Source organism: Uloborus diversus, chromosome 2 (assembly GCF_026930045.1).
Source record: "Uloborus diversus isolate 005 chromosome 2, Udiv.v.3.1, whole genome shotgun sequence".
In the NCBI taxonomy this organism is placed as follows: domain Eukaryota; kingdom Metazoa; phylum Arthropoda; class Arachnida; order Araneae; family Uloboridae; genus Uloborus; species Uloborus diversus.
In genome coordinates, this window is record NC_072732.1 from 20,570,637 (window position 1) to 20,587,261 (window position 16,625).

The window sequence follows — 16,625 nt, forward strand, 5'->3', positions numbered from 1 at the left end:
AATTGTATTTAAAAAAAAATGCTGTTTCGCATAGAAACATTTTTCTAATGTGTGAAACGACTAATTCATCCAACACTAAAGGCGTACCATAAAATAACCTAATAGTAAGCAAAGTAACCATTTTCCCTGCCCTTAAGTTTTTTTTGGGGGGGGGGGGGACTACGTCATTGTCTAATATTCTTTTAAATAATTTTCCCTTGCATGCTTACAGCATTGCCGGACTCTCCAGCCATTCCATTTTTTCAAGCACTTAGAAGCGAAGGGGCTTGGGAATCCTGCAATTGAGGAAAATACTAATTGTTAAACATGGGGAAATATTAAAGAGGGTGAATACTGTATCAGAGTTTAACTCTAAAATTAGTTAAAGCTTAAAATACGTTTTGGAAAATCGTTTAATGATTCATTGATTTTTTTTTTTTTTCAATGGTAGGGGTTTAACCCCTAAAACCCTCCCCTTGGACACGGCTCTGACTGCCTCTAATGAAATTCAACTTTCGTCCACATTACTAAATCCACATCGCGATCGTATTAACTTGTATTTATGCACGAACCAAATACAAAGCTGAGTCAAGTATCAAGAAGAGTTTATTACCGGTCGTGCATCATTCTCATGGTAGTCGGAACAAAGCAGTTCCGGAGATTCAATTTGTCGAGAGATCATTGCCGTTCTCGCTTTGTCAACAAGAAAACAATGAGACTCTTGCGGGCGTTCACGAAATCGATTGCCCACAGAGACGCTGTGCAAACGCAGTACACGCGACTAAGCAATAGAAACAAACAGTCGTGACTTCGTTCCATCCTTAAAAGACAGGATCAGTTACAGAGACATGTTCGGGTTAAGGATTGGTCACGTGTGTCAGGGGCGCTGCTAGAATTTTATCAACGGCTAGGTTTTCCGACAGGCATTTTCAAATGGGCGCTGAACTAGCTTTTTACTATTGAAAAAAAAAAAAAATACTCACATACTATTGAAAAATACTTGAGTTTTGTATGCATATCTATATTAATAAAGCAAAGATTATATGCACTCATTTTCAAAATTAAGGTCACAAACATAAATAATGCAAACATAAATAATGCTAAATGTGCGCAGTTTGCAGTGAGCTTTCATACTGATCAAGTTATCAATAAATGCTTGGGGCAACAAAGCCCATTCTTCCAAAAGGGCTACTTTAAACACTAGGGAGGTCTTAGGAGGTGGGTTTTGCTGAGCAATGGCTCTTCCTAGACCATCCCAAACATGTTCAATAGGATTAAGATCTGGAGACCTCGAGGGCCAGTCTATACGTCGAATATTTTCTTCCACAACATGCTTGACCATAATTTTGGACATGACATGAGTAGTGTAGATATGTGTAAATATATATATATATATATGTGTGTGTGTGTGTGTGTGTGTGTGTGTGGTTCACTTACAAACCAGTTTACGTCGGGTCTCGCCAATTTTGACAGGAAAGTACTTACGCACCGGGGAAGAGTCGTACGGGGATTTTCGAATGCGAAAAAAAAAAGTATCAAACCGTTCCTATTTTTTCCTGTCGGTTTCAGATTCTTTTTTATGCTATTCAGGGGTGCCCATTCCCCCCCCCCCCCAAGCTCAATAACGCAAATTCCCCCCCCCCTCAAAAAAATTCTCGCTTTCAAATAGGGTTAAAGAAAATACGAAAATACTTTTAGAATTCCTAATTCCCAGACAAATTAAAGGGGGCGGGGGGAACGCAAACTACGGCCATCTGAACTGAAATATTGTTGAACTGTTGACACGTCTCACCTCTCTAAACTTACAATATAGCCCTTGAGTAAAAAAGTTTAGATATTTTTTTTCTCAAACGTATGAAAAAATACAGAGAGAGTAGATTCATCTTTCTGGTTTGGGATGGAGTCATTACTGGATGTAAGCAACGGGGTTGTTTCCAAAAATTTTAAAAGTTTTTTTTTTTTTTTTTTTTTCTGGAAGAACATGATTAAAAACATAGGATCTGACCATTTTATAAATAATTTAAGTTTAATATTTTTAAAAAAATTATTTTTATCGGTGCGCTTTTATTGTTTACGCTTCTGCCGATAACATCACAAATGATAAAATACCAAATGATAAAACATCACAAATAATAAAATGATAAATCACTGTTGCCTGAGAATTAAGCCAAAGTTGCCTGCATAGTGGTCAAAGTTTTTACCAACAATAAGTAAATAACAGGGGAAAAAACAATTTAATTTTTTTTTTATTTTGGCCATTTTTGACCTCCCTCTCATCACTGTTACGTGTATTCCTCATACAAAACTGTGCTACTTCCAGAAAATCTATATAAATGAAACAAAGAATATATGTGCATATATGTAAGCATGTTCCCGATACAAATCCAGTTTATGTCGGATCTCGATCAAATTTGACAGGGAGCTACTTGGGCATCCAGGAAGGAACGTAGATGGATTTTCGAGCGGCAAAGAAGTACCAAAGAGATAGATTTAGTTTTAAGGACCTTAAATGGCATTAAAAGGCTCTTTCTACACGAAATAATTATCCGATCGGTTCGATTTTAAACGCCTTCGAAAGCCCGCAAAAAACACCCCTGAAGTAGATTTACTTCCCTGGGATTGCAAAACCATCAACAAGGTTGTAAAATCAACAGGAGAAAAGTTATTCGCATTTTTAAGTAAAGGAACATCAAAATCAAATCGGAAATTTATCGTCGACTGCCAGCTTTAATAATTATCGTCAACAAAATCATTGAGAAAAAGATCTGTTACCATTTTTTTTTTCTAGACTGTGAACAAATAAAATTCTTGCTTTTGTTTTGAGACGCTTCTTGTTATTGGGGGATTTAAAATTTTTCCTTTCTGGTTAAACTTTACAGATTTTTTTTTTTTTTTTTTTTTTTTAAGCCTGATTGTTAAACACGCATCACTTGACCTTGCTTTTATTATCGAGGTAGATCTTGCAAAGCCAGGTGACGCAGCTAGTTTATGAGAAATTAAAGATAAATCATATCGTCTGATCCTGATTTGCAACGGACACTGACTCCATCCCGTCTTTGAAGATCCCTTTATTGAAAAAGAGACACGGCTAATATAAATTTTGCAATGAGTGCGTCGAAAAGGTGTTATTTATGTATGTATTTCTTGTTGAATACATTTTTTTTCCTTCCAAAAATCAAACATTTCGTGTTAAATAAAAAACTTCGGGAACCCCCCCCCCCCCCAAAAAAAATAAAAAAAAAAAAATTGATGGCGCAATTTGCGCCATTTCTAGGAAAAAAGTTGTTTCATTAAATGCCCATTGTTTAAGAATATTTTAATCTAGGAACATTTATTGAAAGTATTTTTCTATTTCTTGTAGTATTTTATTTCAATTACGTACTTCATTTTCTTTTCTAACAGATTCTTTTCAGTAAATGTGTAGCTTTCGCGATTTCTTTGTTTTAATATGTTGATAGACATTATATTAAATTGTTCTCTGTAAAATTCTAATATGAAGTTTCGTATGCAAATACATTTGAACACACTGTTTTATAACATTGTTGAAGAAATAAACGTTGCGTGTGTGTGTGTGTGTGTGTCGTGAGAAGTGATATTTCTTTAAAACTGTCCTGATTTCAGATGAAATTTATCTGGGTACCCTACGTCATGTACCTGAAAATTCTAGAGAATCCGAGACTGATAAATCTACTCCGTTTCGGATTTTTACCGCATTCCTCACTAACGACCTCCCCGGTGCTGCGTCCGGCGCCCCACTGCCCGCAGACGATTTTTACGCAATGCGATGTACGGGACCCCTCCTGGTACTCGGCACGATTTCTATTTTTCTTCCTCCAGTTAGCGCTCCTTCCTATAGTTGGATCCCTCCGAGATGATTATCGATATCAATCGTCTGTCTCGGCGTTGGGTTCAGTTACAGGGTGTTATTTACCTGGAGGGAAATCTGTTTATGCTGATTGGCAATGTTGTGAGTATTTTCTTACGTTTGGCCACTGGTAATTTGAAGTGAGTGTTTTCCATCAGAAATATAGTTGGCAACAGATATTTACCGGTTTTCGTCTTCAGACGGCAGACACGGAACTTTTGATTATTTATTTGCTAACTAGCTGTACCCGACGCGCGTTGCTACGCCAACAAAAAAAATACGTCATTATACTGATTTTCATGACAATCGGTTGAACGGGGCAGAAGTTGCTACTCTGCAGTGCCACCTGGTGGCGAGTGGCTTCAATGAGCATATTATGCACCTTCTCCGTGGAAAAATACATATATATGGCAATTTTCATAATAATCGGTCCAGGTATCGAGTGAAGCCGTGACTATACTCAAATTTTGTACTCACGCAGTTTGCAAGATCAATCAATCGCTAAAAATATTAAATGAAAAAAGTTTTAAATCCCCTCGTTGCATGAAAATCCATAAAACAATAAAGAAAGAATTTATTTGTTCAAACTCAAGAAAAATGGCAACAGCTAACTTCTTATCAATGAGATCTTTCACCCGAATTAATTTCTGCAGCCGATAATTTTATTCCTATTTATCCAATGGATTGTGACTTAAATTGGAATAAAAAAGGAACGATCGATCGGATTTTTTTCGAACTGGTCTATAAACATTCCCAGTACCAAAAATAACAAACGGTGAAAGTTTCAGCCAAATCTGCCGGGTGGTTTTTGAGTTCATGGATGACATACAGACAAACATTCATTTTTACTTTCTTCTATATCTAATATATAGAAGAAAGTATTGGATTCGTGCAAATTTTCGAATTTCGAATTTTGACGGATTCGAACGTTTTGAGGTGTGCTGAGTTCATTTCGACTATTTTTGGAAAATGTCTGTCTGTCTGTGTGTGTGTGTGTGTGTATGTATGTATGTGTGTGTATGTATGTGTGTCACGTCTGTGTGTGACCAGTTTTTTGTGGCCGCTTTACAGCAAAAACTACCGCATGAAATCGAACGAAATTTGGTACACATATGTGCCCGTATGTGAACTTGTGCCCATTGGTTTTTGGCGCGAATTCCTCCAAGGGGGGTGGAGCAATGGGACGTTTTTTGAGTTACGCGTGCTTGCTATTCCTCAGGAAGTAACTGGCGGAATCAAACAAAATTTGGTCCATATGTTGCCATTAACAGGAGCAGGTGCTGATTCAATTTTGGTGTCAATAACTCAAAGGGGGGTTGAGCTATAGAACGTTTTTTGTCGTCAATTGTGACTGCAAGAAATAACGAACGGAATCAAACAAAAAATTTTTGACAAGTAGCCCTTAGTGGGTATAAGAGCTGATTTTATTTTGGTGTCAACAGCTAAAAAGGGGGTAGCGCAATCGCCCGTTCTTTTTTTCCATTGTGAGTGCCCTATCTCAAGAAGTAATGCTACGTTCTGGTTGAAATTTGGAATATATGTGAATCCATACGTAAACAGGCTTTGGTTCAATTTTGACTCCAATCGCTCCAAGAGGTGTTGATTTTTTTTTTTTTTTTTTTTTGCGAATAAAAAATAGTTTTAGATTGTCGTCTGCGTATTTCTCGTGATTTTAATTGTATGGAAATGATCGGAAATATTATCTCAATAATTTAAAATTTTTAACTGTTGCCATCTTATGTTTGTTAATAAATAAAATATTTGTAATTAATTCAAGTAAGGCTTTTAAAGTAACTTTCAATTTTCGCTCTTTGTTTTGTTTTTACAATAATTCAGACATTGGTATGGTCGTCAAGTTTTTGCATGTGTAATTTTGTTTCTGTTAGGAATATTGCTTCCTCGTCAAGCATGGGGAGGGATCAGAAAAAGGAAAAATATAGAAGAAAGTTTCGTGATGGCCACAACATACTAGTTATATATATAGATTTATGTTTGTGTTTGCACAAATAATCAAATATTGGTTATGTACCGCAACTTAGCTGAAAGTGAATTTTTCGCTGTATTACAGTATTCCATGGACTTAAAGTTAGCTTTGGAACTGTCTACTTTCTGACAGGGGCTTGCACAGGGGAGGGGGGAGGGGAGAAGGGACACCTGTTGGCCCGGGCCCCAGCCTGAAGGGGGCCCCAATAGTTTTAAAACTAGGGGTGAGATATTGGGGTAAACAATGTGGAGGGGGCCCGGAAAAGTCATTTGTGACGGGCCCCAAAAGTTCTGTGCACGCTCCTGCTTTTTGGATGGAATCTCCTATTTATGCCCTTCCCGTTATGCCCTGTTACATATTACAGAATTTCAACTACCCCATTTTGGAACCGAATCCCATTCAGATAGTTTTTTTTGCTTTTTTTCAAAAAAAAAAAGGTCTATTTTATTTAATTACTGTATGTATGTTGAAAATGGAAGAAGAAAAAACTTTCATTTAATGGAAAAGAGGTTTTAATTAATCAAATAAAAAGCGTTTTTTTTTTTTGTTTTTTTTGTTTTTTTTTTTTTTTTGTTTCTGTAGTTCTGAAAACGAATTTGAACAGTAGGAGTGCGGATAGTTGGAGTTCTAAATGTATATTCTCTTTCGCAGACTACAAATCAGCTATGTGTTTATTTTATTTAATTTTTTTTTAATTTTTGTTTGGCAGGGGCTTTTTTCGGTCTTCCTTTTTAAGCTACCTTACCTGTCATTTAGCTTCTGATAATCCTCATATATATTATAGCGAATGATCGAGTAACGCTGACGTCATCGACAGCGAAACTCGTCCCACGGCATGATAATTTGATAATATTTTTTGGCAATGTGTGACACTCAGAATGCTTTATTTTGACAAGGCTGCACTGGATCCGGGAACTTAGCTGTTTTGCTGGTAAGAATGCCATTTTAAAAGAATGAGGAAACGAAAAAATGGTCAACGATGAACGCTATCTACTGGAGTTTGTGGTTAATCCACTGGAGTCAGGGTTAAAATTTCAACTATCGAAATATCACCAGGCAATTACTTCGTTCAGATGTAGAAGCAATTTTCACCTGTAATACCTTAGCGGGTGATTTTCTAGTATGTTAAATAACATATATTCGAATAAGTCTGACTTTGCTTATGGTACAATAGTGCTGTTATATTTGTACGATAAAAAGTAACATTTACAATCATTAATAACGGAAAAATAACAATTAAGATTATGCCCTGCCAACTGCCTAGTTTTATCTGATCGTGCAGAGTAAAAATGGCCCTCGTGAAAAAAAAAGAAAAAAAAACTACACGAAAAATATGCGTCTGCAACAAACTCGATTATTGTCTATTTTTACTCCTTTGAAGCGAAAGGAAATCTTAATCTCCTACTTACTCTCTGAAAAAGATCTCTACAATTGAGGAAGTGATTGTTTCGGTATTTCCGCTAATCGTACAATCGAAGAAACCTGTCCTTGGAGCTCGATGCCAAGATGACGGCCGTTTTTTGGGCGAATTATTCATTTGACTAATTTGAAAAAATAAACGTCTGTTTCCTATTTTATTTAGCTGCATTTACCAATTCTTATTCTTCAGTGGATTTCCATTGACCGCAAAGAAAGCAATAATTATGCTGTCTGTTGAAAAGTACTTTTAGCTATGGTTCCTTGATGATTCTCGTTAAATATACTTTGATATTTTTAAGTTCATAACGTTCTGCTGATTTGTACACTAAAGTTTTGTATTTAATTATTTCTGAACATATTTATCCACACTCGAGAAAATTTCGCGATGACTTCGGAAACACAAGCATTTGTTCTAAAGCCGAAATCTTCTGTCCAGAGAAAGCCATTTGTCCTTTACATTATTATAACCATTTCCTTTAGCTAACCACATTACATTACACTCCAGGGTACTCCGGACTAAGGCACTACATGTGGTTTAACTAGTTCAATAGCGTTCCGAAGACGGTTCAGTTTTTGATGCGGGCTGCATATAAACGACCTTTACTCAGTTAGAGACCTTATAATAGTGTTGTGACTCCTGATTGGCCAGTCGACGCAAATGTGTCAGCCATGTTTTTTCCCCATCCAACGTAATGAACAAATTTCATTCCTCGGAAGTTATAAATTCACGTTTGAATGTTTTAAATTCTCTCCCTCTCTTTTCATAATGTCTAGAAGACATGTGTTGTTTCGAAATGGAACAATACTTAGAGCGTGCAAAACAAGCTACACAGAAGACGGATTATGTTTTCACACGGTAGCCAATCAGCAGTCTCCAAATTTTCACATGGTCTCTAGCACAGTAAAGGTTGTTTATATGCATCCGGGCTACGAGCCAAGCAACCCGTGATCTGTCATCTCCAGAGCAGGGTTGGGTTTTGGACTGTCCGAAACTGGTTTAGGACAGGACAGGTGGTTTTTACCGTCCAAAAACTCTAAAACTGTCCAAAAATGTCCGAAAGTGCGTTAAACTGTCCGAAAGTATGCTAAAGCTAGAGGGGTGTAATCTAATCAATTCGTATTTACTGCAATATTCGTAATGCATAAATGTAAATATTAATCAGTTTTAATTAATGAGTATTTGATAACATTTTTCTCCGAAATGTTCATTAAAAAAAATATTTTACTCACAAAAATTGCCGCTAACTCTAGTACTTAAAAACTTCGTTATGTAAGAATTGGTAGAGTTACGAAAGGAAATTCACAACACTACCAAGACAACTAATTTTAATTAAATTATAACTCAAAGAAATGTTATTAAATGTGTAATATTTAGTTGCAAAAAAAAAAAGGTTAATTTTTTAAACGGTTTTGTAAATAAGTTTTACATGATATTTTTATTTTTAAATCATAGATTAAAAACAATAAATCGATGATTAAATATATGCACTTATATTTTAAAACTTGCGCAATTTCTTTTTTAAATTCATATTTTTAATGTAATACATTCTGTAACTACAAAAATTGCAATTAATTGCGTTTAAGTCAATTAGTGCACTATATTTTGAACACTTTCTTTTCCACTTTCCACACATGCACAATAGGGTGGTTCAAAAAAACTTTTTTTTTTCAGCTAGTGTCCAGGACACCCTTTATTTATTTATTTATTTATTTATTTTTAGACTTACTAATAGTATTATGCTGTAAAAGTTTTAGCTTCTTACTCAAATTGTAAGAGGATGCTCAGTGACCCCTCAATTTAACATTTGCCGTACCGTAAAAAATGCCACGACATTTCATTTCCCGAGCTGTTTTTTTTATATATAAATACTAGCTGCGTTGCCCGGCTTTGCCCGGTCTATTTTGAAAACAAAAAGTGTGTCAAGTGGCGTATATTCAACAATCAGGCATAAATAAAAGAAAAAAAAAATCATCATGCAAAATTTCCCCTCCAAACAATGACGACAGATATTAAAATACTTTTAAGAAATTAAATAAAATGAGAAAGATGGATTTGAAAAGCGTAACCATAGAAACACAAAATAAAATAAGTTTCAGAATTGAAAATGAGAAAGATGGAAATGATGGATTCAAAAAGCGTTACCGTGGAAACGCAAAATAAAATGGTTAAAAACTTGAATAGAGAACAGATTTTTGAACTTCATGTAATTCGCTTGTAACTTTTTTTTCTAATTTAGATAGAGAATTAAACTTCCGACCATAGGTCGAGTTAGATCTGGAGTAAAAAGGTAGCTCTTTTCAATGGTGTCAAAACGAAAACTGTAGGACAATTCATTCACTTTTTATTGATAAATTTAATGAAGAAAATAGTGCCTACATTTCAGCTAAGCCTAAACAAATTTGAGCTAAAAACGTAAATAACTCCCGCCGCAATTAAGTTAGAGCGTTGGAACAAATTGCGTAGAACGCGGAAAATTCTTCCCTTTCCAACGATATGCAATATTACTATTTGCGAGTAATTTTTCACCCCCATATTCGGGAATTTATGTGAAAATTGGGCCTAAATTGGAATAAAAAAAGAACTATTCATCTTATTTTTTTCGAACTGGTCTGCAAACCTTCTCAGAACTTAAAGGAACAAATTGTGAAAATTTCAGCGAAATCTGCCGGGTAGTTCTCGAGTTTTGCGAGTTCAAACAAACAGACGCTTTTTGGACACTTCATTTTATACTATGTAGAGATTCTTGATCTATAACTTACGTTTGGCAGCGAGACCTCCGATACAGGAAAAAGAATAACAAAATATCAGAGGGCTCGTGAAAAGAGGAGATACTAAAGACCAAGTTCATGTAGTCTGTGTATTGTAAACGTGTCCACTCATGGAAATTAATTTGAAACACGTGTTTCCTCTTGTTTCAAAATCCCAAGAGACCTACCTACATGGCCATTATTGATTCTTCCAGAGCTGCGAAAACTGGTTACCGTCTTCATTGACGTCAACCCCTTTGATTGAAGGATCCCTCTCCCTTTTCCAGGAAGCGGATTGCCTCGGCCAGGTGTGAAACCGCGCCCGAATGAAGCGCCATGTCCGAGAGCGTGTCCGGCGGCATCAGCTGAGAGTGTCCACTCGGTGCTAGATGACCAAGACGATGCTTTTCCCGTATGCCGCATTCTTCTGCTGCCTTTGGACCTTGGCCAGTACGGATGTCAAGCTCATCACCAGGGAAGGTGAGTGGACCACACATTAATTTATTAACACTAGAAAGACGGAGGGGCCTGTGTGGCCCCTCGCGTAGTTTGTTGTTTAATAACTCGGATAATATCTAACTGAACTTAATGGAACTTTCTGACTTTTCATTATATGACACTATTTGAATGCTTGTTTAATCATTTAATCATTCGCCTCATAGTACTGTTAATATTGATCCTTATACCTAGAAAGACAGGAGAAGGCCACGTTGGCCCCTAAGCATTTTGACAATTAAAAAATTTATTTTTTTCCTTTCTCCTAAGTGTTGTAGCATAAAAAAATGCCATTCACTCTAGTTTAATCTGTAACTTCCTCTTTATGCAGCCGGTTGGATATCCAAATGCTGTAAACAGTACCGACTGCTTACCATCCTAACGGTGGCCATTGCTCTTAGAAAAGAAAACTAATTCAACCTTTTGCCCAGTATAGAGAGAAAAACTAAAAATAATTAAGTACTAAGTTTTTATTTAGTCATGAAAGAAGGTGTATCAGGCATGTGGACTCCCTCACTAAGAATTTTTAAAAGAATTCACTCCAAAAATGAGTAGAGGCCACACTGGCCCCTTCAGTCTTTCTAGGTATACAGAAAATGTCAGTCGTTCCAGTGTTAAAGTCAGTTAGTTGAGAATGTAAAAGAGGGTGCTCTTGGCGATTCATTCGCTTTTTACCTTGGCGAAACCAGAAAAATATCAGAAACGAAGACCTTTGTGCAGCAAAGTAACAGCTGGAAAATCAACGTTATCAGTGCACGGTACTTTTCCGTTACAAGTACGTTACTTGTAACGGAACTAACGTTACCTGCAGCATTTTTAAGTCTTGGCGATTCTTTTCCGCTTTATCCATTGCCTCCGTATTTTGGCCAAGTTATTCAGAAATTACTTGTTCGGCGATGCCATAAATTATTTTAGTCTTTTTAATGAATTTTAAACAAAACAAGTCATTAAATAAAAATATAAAAGTTTCATTAAAATGGGGAAACAAACCCCAAAGTTAAGCGATTAAAAGTATGAAAAAAATCGGCCAAACAAAAAACAAGCTATGTTAAATAACGTGAAAAGTTGAATTAAAATAATCCACCGACTATTTCAACTAAAACTAAAAGTTCCATTAAAATGCTAAATATCTTCTAAATACATTGAATCATTAATGAACATTAAAGGTTACTTCAAAAAGTTAAATCTGAAAAAGGGAAGCAAATATGGCGATACATTAACATTACTTTTCTATTTTCGCCGAGGTGGAAAGTCATCAAGTCGACCATCACAGTGACGAACCGCAGCGACCGGCGGGTCATTCTGCCCCTGTTTGTACATTACCGTCTGGTCTTGGGTGAGAATTTGAAAAATTGCAGTCTTAATTATCGAAGTCTTTCCAACAATGGGGGCTTTCAAATTTATCCGCAATTTTATCTCTTTCTCTTTTAAATAGTTTATGAATGGGGTTGTTTCCTTCAGTCAAAAGTAGTACTTTTAGTCTCTGATATTGATAGAATAAGCAAAAGAAAAAATAAATAAATAAATAAAATAAAATAAAAAAAATAACATGGACCCAGAAAATTCTTTCATTTTCCCAACAGTTATTTTTTAATTAATTTTTTAAAAGTTTTTTTGTAAAAATTACTTTTACAAAAAAGTTTTTTTGTAAAAGTAATTTTTCAACAAAGGCGTGGTCTAGATGACGTCACAAATGATGCTTTTTGGCGTATCTTTGTACCGCGTTTCACGTTATGATAATCAAGAAGCGAATTAAAATTGCGCTCTACGCTGGCTTTCAACCATATCGTTGCCAATACATGGGAGTAAAGAAGGTAATTAAGTATTTTGCTCGTTGAATGGCAACACAGAATGGCATTTTATCATTTGTGATGTCATCGGCAAGAAATATAAACAATAAAAGATCGCCGATTTAAGTAATTTTTAAAAATATTAAATTTAAACAAATTATTTAAAAATTGTTTAGATCGTATGTAAACATGTTCTTCCAGAAAAAAATACTTTTAAAATATTGGAAACGACCCCATTATGAAGTTAAGTTTAACAAAGCAAAACAAAGATGGAGTTCATTTCAGTGAATTACGAAATAATAAAATTTTACCACACTATTTTTGGTTAATTATTATTTATGATTTTCTATTAGGTACATATAAGATTGATCTATTTCCTTCTTTACTGCTTTCTTTTCTTTTGTATGGTTAGAATTCTTTCACAGCAACGGCTGTTAAGTCTTTCTATTATTTTTTTATTTTATTTATAGTTAGATCTTTATTTTATATAAAATGAAAATTTGTTTTATTTATAGCTTCACCTTTTGCTTCAGTTCTCAACAAAACTTGATTTCTTTCCTTTACAGAATATGAAAACGATTTAGTAAAAAATATTCTTTAGCATCAGAAACATATCCTGAAAGAAATTTGGTCCAATTACTTCTTTTGAAAAAAAAAAAAACATTCATACAAATAAAGGCTGTTATTTGACTATAGCGTCAAAGGAAAGTTGTAAACACTCAGAAATTATCGTAAAAATAGATCAGACCACCTTTGAAATGTTCTTTCAAATGATAGTAATTTCATTTTCAGTTCGTCAGATGTAGAGCCTAAAGAGTAATTGAATCTTGTCCATTGTTATTCAAATATGTTCGGAAAACTCTAAAATCGACAAAAAGTGGCATGGGTACTTTTTTGCAAAGAAAATATAAAAGACTCCTTATAACTTCTGTATTATTTCTGAAAGTGAATTTCAAAATGATATGTATTTGCCGTGCCCAGTTAGGATTTGAGCACATAAAACGTACTCATTAAAATTCCTCCATCTTTCGAGAAAAATAAGCTCAAAGAGCTGCTTAATTTTTCGTCGTGGAGAAAAAATACATTCATTTTTCCAAGCAAATTATCATTCGTTCTCTGGTATACTGGAATGTGCCAAATATATCACGACTTTCTTCCTTTTTTTATTTGTATCGTTTTTCTCGCAATAGATAACCGGAAATAGAGGAAGCATTTATCGCTGTGAGTCCAACTATTTTTTTAGTTATTTTTCTCTGCTTGATCTGCAAAAGATCAAGTTGTGCAACTATGTCGTTATTTTTTTTCTTCTTTCGTAATTGATCGTAAAAGAGTTATCTCTTTAACTCTTTGACTTTTGTATAACACATAAAAAGATTCGGTTTCAGTTAGGAATCTAGTCCAATCAACGCTTTTTTTGAGCAATCGCGATTGCGTATTGCTTTCATTTGACTGTTTTTGGCGTGCTATCATTTTATTTTCCCACCAGCACCCTCCGCAGCATCACCGTCGGCCGGCTCCTCACGATGCTGCTCCTATAGCGAAAGCCGTCTCCAGGTTGCATCCATGTCTTGCACACATACACACACACAAACACATACACACACACAAACACATACACACACACATACACATACACACACACATACACATACACACACATACACCTACACACACAAAAACATACACACACAACTACCCACACATTCATGCCTGCACACAGATACAAACACATATGCCTACACACACATACACATACCCCCCCACACACACATTCATACACACAACTACCCACACACATATGCCAGCACACAGACACAAACACATGCCTACACACACATACACATACCCCTTCACACATACCCCTTCACACATACACATACCCCCTACACACAAACACACATACCCCCCACACACAAACACACACGCCTACATACAAACACTCATGATTGCGAAAAACATAATTTGAATTCAAGATGTCAAAATTCAAATTTTTTTTTTTTCTTGTGTGACAATCTTGACCACAGTTGTCCCAAATCTGACCCTGAAGGCAAGGTACTGAATTTAAATTTAAATTCAATCATCTTTATCCTAGTTATGAGGACGACATTATATTACGTCGTATCTAGTTAAATGAATGAATTATCAACGTTTTAATGCACAATAATTGCAATTACTGCATTTCTTTTTATTTTTTCATTTTTTGCTTTCATATTTTGTTCTGTGATCAACTGCATAATTCCGATTTGTTCATCTTTCACTCTGTTTTTACTTTCTTTCACAAAAAAAGGAAGTATTGTACTCGCGAAAAAAATTTCACTCAAAAATCGACCTTAATTTCCATTTTGCTCACCCCCGAATGAATGTTGAGTTTTTCTTTCGACTCGACCACACGTGGATAAGTGCCTAAGAACGTAGAGACACGCGAAATATCCATTTTGACGATTCCCAAGTTAGCTACAACGAGTTTTCTCATGACTTCTGTATGTGCGGATGTGCGTATGTATGTCGCATAACTCGAGAACGGTATGTCCTAGAAAGTTGAAATTTGGTACGCAGACTCCTAGTGGGGTCTAGTTGTGCACCTCCCATTTTGGTTGCATTCGGGTGTTTTTAAGAAGGTCTTTTGCCCCTTTTCGGGGGGGGGGGGAATCATTGTTAATTTCGATGTAAACTCAAGTGGTGTTATAATTTGGCGGACACTTGGCAATATATCGCTAGTCTTTTGGTCGCCATGTTTTGATCTAGAAATGATTCTGTTCTTCCAGATTTGATTCTATAAAGCGGATGATTTTGTTATCCAGTGATTTTATTAGTGGCGGGCACTGTACAACGGCTTTTTTCGTGACGTCCGTATGTACGTATGTGCGGATCTGTGTATGTATGTCGCATAACTCAAGAACGGAATGCCCTAGAAAGTTGAAATTCGGTACGTAGACACCTAGTGGAGTCTAGTTGTGCACCTTCCTTTTTGGTTGCATTCATATGCTCCAAAGGGTGTCTTTTGCCCCTTTTTTGGGGGAAATCATTGTCAATTTCGGTGTAAACTCGTGGTGTTACAATTTGGCGGGCACATGGCGATATATCGCCAGTCTTTTGGTCGCCAAGTTTGGTCGACAACTTGGCGATAAATTTGACCTAGTGGAGTCTAGTTGTGCACCTTCCTTTTTGGTTGCATTCATATGCTCCAAAGGGTGTCTTTTGCCCCTTTTTTGGGGGAAATCATTGTCCATTTCGATGTAAACTCAAGTGGTGTTACAATTTGGCGGGCACTTGGCGATACATCACCAGTCTTTCGGTCGCCAAGTTTTGTCGCCAACTTGGCGACAAATTTGGCGATTTTTTTTTTTAAAATCTGGTTTCAATTTGGCCACTGGTGGTGATATATAGAGAGTGAACCATTGAATCACATTAAAATTGCCAATAATGGGAAAATGACATTAAATTGGAGCAAAAGGAAGTCATGTGAGGCACACATCAGCTCGTTTTTAATGAATTTCTCTATCAAATTGAAACAATAGCAAGGCAAAATAAGAAAAATGAAGCAAAAGAAACGTTGGTAATTCATTCATTTTTATTTTCAATCATAAAGGTATTTATTCGTTATCGTATCTAGTTGCTAAAGGAACAAGGTTATGCGTTTAACTACAAAGGGGGCTGTCCATAAATGGTGACATTTTTTTTTTTTTCAACATTTTCACCCCCACCCCCCCACCCTTGTTACAAAGTCTCACACACTTAACCAGTGGCGCACACAGGAATTTTGGAAGGGGAGGGTCCAAGATCAAAAGCCTCATTCTCATATCGTATCCCAATACACCGTCAAACATATTAACTTGATTTTATTGTTTCTCGAGAACGAAAAATAGTAAAAAATAAACTATTGAATAAGTAATTAGCCTTAATTAATGAACTATACTTAAATATATTACCAGAAAGGAAAATAACTTTTCTCATAATTAAAAAAAATGCATTCAGAAAAGCAAATTCATCGCTGCAGAAGCACCATATGATTATAGAAGTTCATAAAATATCACTTAATGTGATCTGTTACTACAAAACTAAAAACATGGTTATTACAGAGTGTATTCATTTATAATCACCATTCTGCTTGTTATAGGCAATTTGTTATAGGAAAAGTGCTCAATATTTTTTTTAAATCTTTTAACATGAGGATTTTCTTATTTCACTTATTAGAACTGAAATTATTGTTACCTTTTGTTTGAAATTATCCTAGGCACAAAATACATAGAATCATAATCAATCGGGAAAAAAAGCAAGACCTGTGGGAGGGGTCCGGACCCCCTGGACCCCTCCCTTGTGTGCGCCACTGCACTTAACTTTTCCT

At 35.7% G+C, this 16,625-nt stretch overlaps 1 protein-coding gene across 1 annotated transcript in view; it reads left to right on the top strand.

Annotated features, from left to right (window-relative positions):
- The window catches only part of LOC129216897 (semaphorin-5A-like), a 79,475-nt gene that overhangs the window by 16,653 nt on the left and 46,197 nt on the right, over positions 1-16,625 (top strand). Inside the window, exon 2 of the mRNA XM_054851112.1 lies at positions 10,283-10,475. Within this exon, the coding sequence (XP_054707087.1) occupies positions 10,385-10,475 (91 nt within the window). The 5' untranslated portion in view covers positions 10,283-10,384. The remainder of the gene's footprint in view (positions 1-10,282; positions 10,476-16,625) is intronic.